This window comes from Scleropages formosus, chromosome 5 (assembly GCF_900964775.1).
Source record: "Scleropages formosus chromosome 5, fSclFor1.1, whole genome shotgun sequence".
Taxonomy (NCBI): domain Eukaryota; kingdom Metazoa; phylum Chordata; class Actinopteri; order Osteoglossiformes; family Osteoglossidae; genus Scleropages; species Scleropages formosus.
The window spans coordinates 16,603,867-16,614,929 of NC_041810.1; the positions used below are offsets into that span (position 1 = coordinate 16,603,867).

The 11,063-nt window shown below is 41.4% G+C and overlaps 1 protein-coding gene across 1 annotated transcript in view; it reads left to right on the forward strand.

Annotated features, from left to right (window-relative positions):
• LOC108938801 (BTB/POZ domain-containing protein KCTD8-like) overlaps positions 1-9,934 on the forward strand; it is a 32,884-nt gene extending 22,950 nt beyond the window's left edge. Inside the window, exon 2 of the mRNA XM_018759724.2 lies at positions 8,393-9,934. Coding sequence (XP_018615240.1) covers positions 8,393-8,907 — 515 coding nt within the window. The 3' untranslated portion in view covers positions 8,908-9,934. The remainder of the gene's footprint in view (positions 1-8,392) is intronic.
• Positions 9,935-11,063: the final 1,129 nt, after the last annotated feature.

The following is an 11,063-nucleotide window of genomic DNA, read 5'->3' on the forward strand; positions in this document are numbered from 1 at the left end:
TGGTGATACAGTGATGTCAGACATTTTATAAATATGTTAACCTTTTATTGATAGGTGAAACAGTAGGTAATATATTAATGGGTCCATCCATCAGCAACAACCGGTTGCCTGAAGTGGGGTCACGCTCTGGAGCCTAACCTGGCAAAACAGGGTGTAAGGCTGAAGGGGACACACCCAAGGCAGGGGGCCAGTCTGACACAAGGTACCCCAAGCAGGGCTTGAACCCCAGACCCGTCACATGGCGGGTACTGGCTGAACCCGCCACACCACCATGCCCCCCCTCTTAACAGCTACTATCATTAATTACTGAATGACTGGAAAACCTGAAGAAAGTGACTGTAGGCTCACCTCTGACTTCCGGCAACGGAACAGCAAAAGATACAGTTGTGAGAGGGTCGTGTTTCACGTTGACTCCAGGGTCATTCTTCTGGGCCGGCATAATGTCCCAATTTTTCACATCCAGGACAAAAGCATTAGAAAGCTCCTGTAATTGCCTTTTTTACAAGGCTCCTTACAACTATGGCAAATGGACAGCTGCACTACAAAAATCTGCTGATGAAACTTTCTGGAAGTGGAACACTCCTCAGCCTCAAGAGGAAGGACATATTTAGTTTGCATTGCAATGAATGCTCTTTGAATAAAAAGTGTATATCTGCAGTTAATGAATACCAGAGGTTGTTTTATTTGAAGACAGAAGAGTGAAAAGGGATTTCGTTTAACAGCGTGTGTCTTTCTTAATGTATGAGCAGATGTGTGAATCAACACATCGTGATGCTCGTAATTGACTCACTGCATCAAACCTCACCCTGTCATTTTAAACCTTTCAAACGCTTCTTCATAATGCTGGCCGTGGTCTTAGGGAAATTTATTTCTTAGATCCGGCAGAATATTGCCAAATTGGTTGTCTCTCTCCGTTGCGAAATAACATCATCACACGCTTTATCGCTCTCGGATCGAATTGGTTTTAATTAGCATTTCATAAATGGTTTATGAAACCCAGTTGGTAGATGATTCCTGCATATGTGGCTGGGTAAATGGGTTAAGTCTTTCCAGGGCACCTAGGAAAGTGTGTGTAAAACTGCTGCGAAGCATTGCCTCACAAATGTTACTTCCTGTCTTGTTCCTTGGCACAGTTTACGATGACTCAGGGTGACATACTGGGCAGCGACCGAGCTGCCTGATGGCTTTTTGTGCCCTATGCCACATGAGCCTGCTTGCCTTCGCTCCCCTGCCTCCTCTCGGATATCACGCAAACCGTTTGCCCTAGGCTGCCGGCATTGGGTGGAGCAATGGTCTAGTTGACATGACTTTCATTCAGGCGACTTTCCTGTTAGTTTTCCATCTCATGGGAAAAATAGTTACAGGAAAACACACAAAAAAATCCTTCTTTTTAAAAATACAAGCTATAAAACAGTTTTATTTGGTATGTATTTATCCTATTATTATCATCCAAAGCAACTGACAATAACTCATCCATTTATATAGCTGGATGGTAAGTACATCAGTCAAGGGTACTACAGCAGGAGCAGAGGTTTGAGCCCCGGTCTTTCAATTGTAAGGTAACAGCTCTATTCACCACGCCAGCAGCTGCCCCATGCGACACTCCCACGGCCAGCAACTAATAAAGGGCTACAATTCCCAGCCTCATGAATATTATAAAAGCCTCTTTTGAACAATTTGGGAATCAGTTATATCCCTGAGTATTTATTCAGCTCTCTAGAGTGCATGAAGGCGGCGCTGTAGAAATTTACTCTTCTCAGTTGATGGAGTCAATATAATACAAGTAAGGGGCGTGTAGGAAAAAGAAAACAAAAATAGAAAGCAGAGCCCAGCCCTGAATAATGTCTGTCTCGCCTAGGGTACTCAATTATTCAGAGAATACAAATGAACTGAGAAATAAGCAATATTCTCTCACTTATCAGGACCCTCAATGACTCACCTTCACTCACCACTCTGAGAAGCAGCAGGAGCAGCTCACAACACACAATGCAACGCACAGGGTATTTTACACTAGTAAATGAACCTGGCTGTGGAGTCTCTTCTAATGTTAACAGTCTCTCATTTTAGTGTAGTTTTTTAGTCTGCAGAGTTGGAGCTCTTTCAGCTGGCTGTGGAACAATCACAGCTTCACATGCCCTTGACCTATGAGAAGATCTCTGCCATCCAGGTCAAAGTACCGTTAATGATTTCACCCTCTAATCCACCATCCTCACCAGATCCAGAGCCTTAATTTAATTCTTTATTCAAAACCTAATACAAACTTACAAAGTTAGAAACCTGTTCTGACCAAAAGTATTTATTCTAAGCATGTGAATTTTAGTATGATAATGATGTCGTTCTTTTTTTTTTTTTATCTTTTTACGTACAAGGTGTAGGAAAGTGCTTGTGGGATGATTTCCTAGACAGAAAGACGATAGATCATTTCATTAAGGGTCTTCTCTCACCTTCCCACTGGGCTGCTCTCCCCATCTGGGCTAAATGCCGGGTGAGTTAAGCTAAAGGCCAATAGATCAATGCGAATGTGATGTTAATGAGTCTGACACTGTTGTCACTTTATTTCCCAAGCAGCCCTAGTTCACGCAATATGCCCCCCGTACACTCAGATGTTCCATAGCCAACTTTCTTAGATTGATGTTTTTCTTTTCTATTTTTTCCGTGATTTATGAGGCACTGAAAGGCAGGGCTCATGAAATCGAATTCACCGTAGGTACATTTTTATCGCCGTAACACCATTTTATCGCCAACAACAACCTACCGCTTGACTTGTTATCCTGCCTGCTCAGAAGTCATTGATGTTGCCTGGGGAGGATTTAAGCACTGTTCCCCCATGGGAGCTACTCCATTTCTCAAACATACTAATTAGTGTTGCGGTACGTGGTGCAAATGAAGGTGAAGGTCAATTTTTATGTTGAGTTGGTCCAAAATTCCCACATCCAGTATTCTGTCCAGTCTCCATCCATCCTTGCAGATGTCAGTCTGAATTTCAGCAGTACATGTCCCACGCATAACACATATGCTGCCTATTTAAAGGTTATACTAACCTTGGAGGAAGGCGTAGTGACGCAGAACATGGTGCTGGTGCCTCCCAGCTCCTGGGCTATGGGTTTCAATGTGGGAATCTGGCTTCGGCTGTATAGAGTTTGCATGTTCTCCCCATGTTTGTGTGGGTTTCCTCCAGGTGCTCTGGTTTCCTCCCAGAGCTCAAAGACATGTTTTTCGGGTCAGTCTCTGATTCTGAGTTGCCCTTAGTGTGTGTATGTGTCTGTGTGAATGAGTGATATGGGTGATTGACTTGTGAAGGACTGGTGCCCCGCGTCATGTCCTACACTTCTACGTTAGGCTCTGAAATACAATGACCATACATTGGACAAGCAGTTCTTCATGATGAATGAATGAATGAGTGAATGAATGACTGAATCAATGAAAATAAATTTGAAATAGAATCAAAGGAATGAGTGACCAAGCATCTGCACAGACACAATCCCACCAATGTCTTTATAATTAAAGCTACAGGGCGGTACTCTACACCGCCATGCTCCTGGGTGCATCTTGCAGTTAGGCCTAATCTCCAAACATTGGACTGCTTGGGACAGACAAGAACTGCAGCCTTGACTCCAAATGAGGGAGATAGGCCACACACTACTGTCCCTCCTGCACCAACCTTTCCTTTGCTCCACCTTGCATCTCACGAGGCTCTTTGAAGGGAGCAGGCCTTAATGAAAGCAATCTGCTGGGATCGGGCACGTTATTGCAAGGTTTATTCTGCAAACTGCCATCACTGCAGCCTGGAGAGACATCGCTCGCTGCTCCTCTCCAATATACTCACACAGACATGCAGTTTTATTGCGTCGTCACGGGCGTCCCTGAAAAAAAAAATTACTGTTCCAATTTACTCTGCATTATCTCGAAGACATGGTCCAAGAAAGAATTGTGTTTACATATACGTACCTGACAATTGCCATGACCCGAATTCGTGCTTGAGACTCATTATTTCCATAGTATTTATTTATTTATTTATTTATTTATTTATCTAAACCATGTCAGATGTTAGGAAACTGGCAGCATCAGCTGCTACATCCCTGCCAGATTCCCACTAAGCTGAGTGCTTAGCACCGGCCTTCCAGACCTCACACATTCTGTAGCAACCCCCCAAACCCAACACCCAAAAATAATTAACCACTTTGCCTGTTATGATACAGGAAGACTCGGTCCAACTCTAAACTTCCCCTCGCCGAATGGCTACAAGGCTATCACTAACTACTACCCTAACTAACTCTAACTCAAGGGAATGACATTAGATGAATGCGTCAAAATGTGTTGTAGATTCGGATGCACTAAATATATCTGTTCCACCTTGGCCATGTGCTGTACGTTGCCATGTAAGAGTGAATAATATGTAACATGAATAATATGCGATTTAGCCTTCAGACAACCTGCTGTGTATATTGCTCTTTTGGGGGGGGTGATGTGAGAAAAGGTGCGATTTCCCTTTTGACAACTCTTCAGTCTGCATGACAAGGTGATGTTTATGGGCCTTTGCACATGGACAAGTGAAGGATAAACCTCCAGGCGATTGAAAGAATGGAACCAGAGCTCAACAGCACTAATAACATTTCACATTTATTTTTATGTTCTATTTTTTTCCAGATGGCACAGATAATGGCAATGCACAGGCTGTTTTCTTAAGTTTGTAGTGATTAAACATTTTGTACAGGTTTATGACTTTCAACTTGTGTTCAAAAAGGATTAACTGTAAGTTTCACGTTTATAGGCTATATTTACGTGTAATAAGAGCAATTATTTTACATTTTACATATAAGTTAAGCCAGCGTTTGACTGTTACTGGTGTTCAGGAAGCTCCAATAGACTTTTTGTTCTCTTCTTGCAGTTTATCTCATTCTGTGGTTCCACTGAGACAAGCAGACCATATCTGCTATTATCTCACATTTGCATATTCATTATTTTCATTAAGAAGTGTTTTTGTGTCCTTTTACTTTTTCTAAGGCAAACTCTTTCCAGTACTATTTGTATTTTTTTAATTTAAATGTCAACGTGTTCTGTTTAATACTGTTACATATTTTTTAACTATGAATCCTATAATTGGTTTTCAGCATTCTCTTTTGTTTCCTTTACCAGGGTAATTTAAATACGTGCAAGCTAAGTGTTTCGACTCATGGCTTTCAGAGTGAATAGGCTGTGTGTCTTTGTCAGTTCTGTGTACAGTTACTTGTTTAAGTGTACTTTTCTTTCTTTTTAAATCACGTCCATTTGTTGTGCTCGCTAAGGTAGGTGTTCGGAAGAGGAAAAAATCTTGCAAGCTCACAATCCATTCTTGATCACACCATCATCTTTTCAGTCAGCCAGATTGCTGGAAAGTGTACAGCTTCTGAAAGTGTCTCCTTTCATGTGAATGCGTTATGGCCATTATGACAATGGCTACTGGCGATAAGAATGGCAGTGCATGAAGGCCTTTGTACATGTTCTCTTTCATTTCACTCTTATTGCCATACCCCCCCTCCTCCCCCAAAATGTCCATCTATGTGCTGCAGGATTTTTTAAGCAAGAGATGTGTTCACAGAACTGCTTTGTACTGCTGCATACAGTACATTTTAAAAAGTGTAAGTAAACCTGGACGAAGTGTTCGATAACTGCATGAGTTTAACTGGACAGAAGAGTGAAAGCAAAGCAACACACAAGTGTCCTGCATCTCTGGGAAGTGCTGCAGAAGAGCTGGGAAGACATGACACTTCATTTCTTGAGCAAAAATGGAAAAATACACACACACACACACACACACACACAAACCGCTTGTCCCAAGTGGGTTCGTGGCAAGCCGGGGTCTAAACCAGCAACACAGGGTACAAGGTTGGAGGGGGAGGGGACAGTCCGTCACAAGGCACCCCAAGCAGGACTTGAACCCCAGACCCACCAGAGAGCAGGACCTGGCGAAACCCGCTGTGCCACCACAATGTAAAAATAATCCAAAAAATAATCAAACAAACAAACAAATACACTAGTTTCCAGCAAGTGAGCTCAATTATTCACTGCTTCTACTCTGATGTCTCTTATTCCTTAACTTCATGTAAGGTGTAAATGTTCATGCACCATAATTTTATGAATATACCCAGATGAGCCTTTACAAAACCACTACTCCTGTACTGTACGTGAATGTTTGTGTATCTTAAAAAAAAATGTCAGATGTTGATCAGGAATCGTCTATTCTCAGTTTTACGCAGCTACTCATGTGATGAACATTGGTGCATATGGTGGAAAGAAACAAACTAACTTTACGTAAGAAACACACGTTTGTGACTATCTCTCTCTTCCTCCTAATGTGATGCACAAATTCTATTTTCCATGAGATGTACATCGCTTTGGAGAAAAGTGTCTGCTGAATGAATAAATGTAAGTATAAATGATGTATGAGCCAATCTGTCTGTCTACCCAAACAAAGTGTTGGATGCCAACACCATCATGACTGACTCTACTTAAACAATGTTTTGGATCATAATACTAACTTGATTGTCCATTTAAACAAGGTGATCGCTCTAGCAGTCTGTCTATTTCTCAGCCTAAAAAGGTTTTGGATCCCAACACCATTTTGAGAGTCTTTCTATCTTAACAAGGTGATGGATCCCGTTACCATCTTGACTGTCTCTCCATCTGAACAAGGTTTTGGGTCCAAATTCCATCCTCACTCTCTCTCGAGAATTTCACAGAACCTCATCCCACATTCAGACCAACTGCTTCTCCTCCTGGTGCTGTTGGTTTCCTTGTTGACAAAGTAAACGCTCCAGCATGTCAGCTCAGGAAATGTGGCCTACTGTTGGACATTTGCACAAGTATCCAGGACAACATGCAGAAATCTTTTGGCATTCCTCAAATAGCACGGTGATTAGGGAACAAATCATGCTTCTGCATGTGGCATTTCTTTTCCACACTGCAAACAGGCTGCCTCACCTGAACCGTCTCGGCAAACATCCTCTCGAAAAAACATGGTCTTGTGCAAACTGCAAACTGCGTAATTGCCTCGTAAAAGAGTGTCTGTTCACAGAATACATTATAAAGCACAATTATTTACTTTCATTCGGATTTCAGTGTAGCTGCACACGGATACTGATTTGCAATTTTCTTTTTTTTTTTTCTCTCCTCATTCAAAACTGAGTGCAGTGTTTTCCTTTTGCTGAAAAATTGCTTTGGGAGAGACATGAGTTATTTTCCAGAAATTGAGATTGCAAATAAAACGTACAGCCGAGGGTCTGAAGGGGCACTTTCTGATCACTGGTGTCCTGCATCTTATAATGTTGACTCTGTTCATCGTGTTCATTTATTGTGAGAAGCTCAACAGTGTGATATGAGCCAGGGGCTCCGTTTTGCATGATCAGAGTCCCAGACAGTCTCAGATCTGACAATGTTATTTAATAGGAGGACTGACAAGACACCATTTTTGATTATGAACGCTCTGAGAATTTGTGGAGACAGTTGTCACAAGCCACCAGTCGGTGAAATTTGCCTCCTGTTCCAAAATGGAAACCTTCTCATTGTTCCTGAGAGTTTATTTTTAGCGCTCTTGGGAACAATGCACCTCCATTATGACTCTGATGAGAATAGTTATGACTTGCTTGTTCACTTTCCCTGTATATTCACTTGGGAATAGAGCCTGAAATAGAACCTGAGATTTGAAATGAGTAAATAACTGCTTCAAGTCAGCGCTTGGTGCCGTGCGTGTTTGGATTTGTTCCTAAAGCCCATCAGAACCGACAAAGACAAAGTACCCATAAATTCCATCCCAAGTGGAACCTCTGAGGTCTTCTTTTCTGTGAATTCATTTCTCTTTGCTAATTTATTGTTCTGTCGTGATAATTGGATTTAAAGATGGTGTTATTTCTTAAAAATTATGTTATTCATTATTTATTTCTCTAATTTCTTTTTCTTGACACCGTCATTAAGCACTAATTGGTTCACCTTCGCCTTTTATCAATAAAGTCAAGATGAATAGTTTAATTACGTGTGCACAGTTTCTGACACACAACCAGATTAAACACACAAATTAAATAGACCAGAGTAGATAATTTACAAAAAATTTGAAGAATATTAATAACTACTTTCTTCAAAATATTTCAGGAAAAAGGTGATTTTTAAACGCTAGCATTTCAGGAGAATGATTTCATTTACTGATTTTTAGGAAAAAAAATGATTTTAATGGGTTCATAAATTTATAAGTGACAGAAGTAAAAAGTTTTAATGGCCCTGTTCATCATCAGGTGATTCCAATTATGAATGAGGAGATTTTTATAGAAAATCTACAACTTGAGTCAGACTCAATCCTCAGTGAGTTGTTTTCATTCACTTTCTGACCTCAGACTATCTCCATTTTGGCATCCCTCCCCAGGACCAGCTACCAGGATGGTATCCCCCAAGCAGGAGTGTGAGGAGCACAAGCAGGAAAAGCTGCCAGACAAGGGGAGCGAGAGTGGCACGTCCCTGAATGAGCTGTCCACCTCAAGCTCGGAGACGCACTCGGAGGCCACCTCGCCCCAGGATGGCCCTACGGATGGAGGAGGGGTGCTGGCTTCCACAGGCGGCCTACAGCCTGCCTCCCGACAGCCCAGCACTCTCACCCTGGGCCGGCCCTCCAAGAAGGCCACCGTGCAGTGGATGCAGCTCCCCGACAAGCGACGTAACAGCGAGCTCTTCCAGTCTCTGATGGGGGGTGGCGGCTGCTGCGGCGGGGGGCCTCGTGAGGGCAGCGGCGGCCTTAGCCGGCGGAAGCTGACGGAGAAATTGAGCGTTGAGGAGGAGATGCAACGCTGCATTGAGGACTTCCAGAAGATCAAAATCCCGCATGCATTTCCGGAGCGAAAGCGCCAGTGGCAGTCCGAACTGCTTCAGAAGTACGGCCTGTAGACCTCCCTTCTCTTCCTCCTCCTCCTCCTCTTTATCCTCTCCCTTCCCCTCCAGAATCTCTGTGCTAGTTGTACACTTCATAGAAGCGATCTGGACAGTTTGCCCTGTATCCTGACCTGTAGGAAGGTCACTATTATTGCCCCCCTCAACATCCCACTGGCACTTTTGAACTTTCATGACAATCAGAGGGTTATTCAGTGAAATTGCAAAAAGAAAAGGCCTGCATCTCCTGCCACTGGGAGCACAACCCTTCATCAAAACAGATCCCAAACACTAGAAAATGTTGGACCTCCAGGTTGGATTTCACACGGCAGTTGCTCAGGCAGTGAGACCCCAATAGGCGACATGCACGTGTGTTTCTGAAGATTGCACCATGATAACATATCGTTACGGTTGCATGAGCCAAAAGAAAAAGCAGTAAAAATTTCTTTACGCTGATGGCTTAAGACGTTTATCTAGGACAGGAAATGTGAGGGGTAAACGGCATAAATAATTGAATTACAGCTTATTTCTGGATCGCCTGTACAAGGAAACGCTTTTCATAGTTCACGTGAGCCAGTGGGGAGCCCTTATTTATTAAGACTGTGCATTTACACTGTCCAGTCCTGCACAATGGCTACCGATTACCTACAATTTTTTTTTTTTTTAATTTATTAACTTGTTTTGTAAATTAATCAGTGCTGTAATCTGTGTGTGAATGACCATATTGACACAATGTGATCCATATTCTATGTTTCAAGTGTTTTGAATCCACACTGTTAGTTGGAATTGCCAGTTTATATTAAACCACGGAAAGTACTGAGCAACAGATTTCTTTCATGAGTAAGCGGATGAATTATTGTAAAAAGCTAGCCTAATGAGGTGCGGAAACATGTGGCGATATCTTCATGAAACTTAAACTTCACAAGGTGCTCTAAGTGTTCGAAGAAACATAGTGTTATGATGTGCTCTTCATGGCAATTTTTTCTGCAAAGTTGGCTGCAGAAAAATAAAACCATTATTTTCTATGTTATCCCCATTGCTGACTTTTCTCCTGTCTAAATATAAAGTTTACCATCAAAGTATTGGGATCCATTCATGGAAAATTTTGAACAACCAGGAATTCTGGTCTGTCTAACTTCATATATCACCGTATGATGTTAGATATACGCCTTGGATGAAAATATAAATATTAAATTATCGATGAAGTAAACATATAAGTATTTACAGTTGACATTTGTTTATTTGAGACTTTTTTCTCAAAGCTTCATAAAACCCAGTTAGAACAGAAGTGTGAGTATTTAAAGTGAAAAAGAAGAAAAAAACAAAATTAGCGAAGGGTAGTTTATTAACAATTGACCTTTCAGTGTTTTCAAGCCATCTATGTATGGAAGTTTTATTTTTTATTTATTTATTTATTTATTTAGTTAGTTAGTTCGTTAGTTACTTTTAATTTTCTTTATTTATTGTGCTCCAAAAAATCTTGTGCTGTAGATGATGCCAGGTGAAAATACGTATTCCAGGCCTTCTAAATAAAAAGAATTCCCTGTGACTGGCATCCATTATTTTTGTACCTGGATGTTATTTCACTTCATAGCTGGCATTCAGCCAAGTTTTTTTCTATTGTTATTTCTATATGTAAGGAATATATACATGTGGTGCTGAGCAGGGTGCTCAGAAGGTCTAAAAATGACTGAACATTTAACCTCCTGGGTTAATCAGCTCCAAAACAGGTACATCCATCTGCCCCTTTTTCCTTCAAATGGTCGACACTTTTGATACATCACTCGACCTCTTGCCAAACAGCTTCCTTGAGCACATTTATCTTTCTGCAATGCCTGGCTGTTGCGGCCAATTTTCCTCTCCTATTACCCTGCCCACATAACCCCCTCCAACTATCTCAGGGTTGACATGTATTGTCATGTCTTACCTCCACCTTGCCCTTCTGCTGTGAGATACAAACAACAGATTGGTGTTGCTCTTTATTCAGTTATCAGGCTTTTTTCACCTCTCACTAAAAACATATACATTCTCCACACCACAGTCAATAAAATTGTATCTATTCATTCCTAGATCAAGTAAATATACTGTAAATTATAATATGATGTGATAGCACAAAGCAAAGGTATATTAAGAATTTCTCAGTCAATTTCGACTTTATGTTTTGAATTATTACT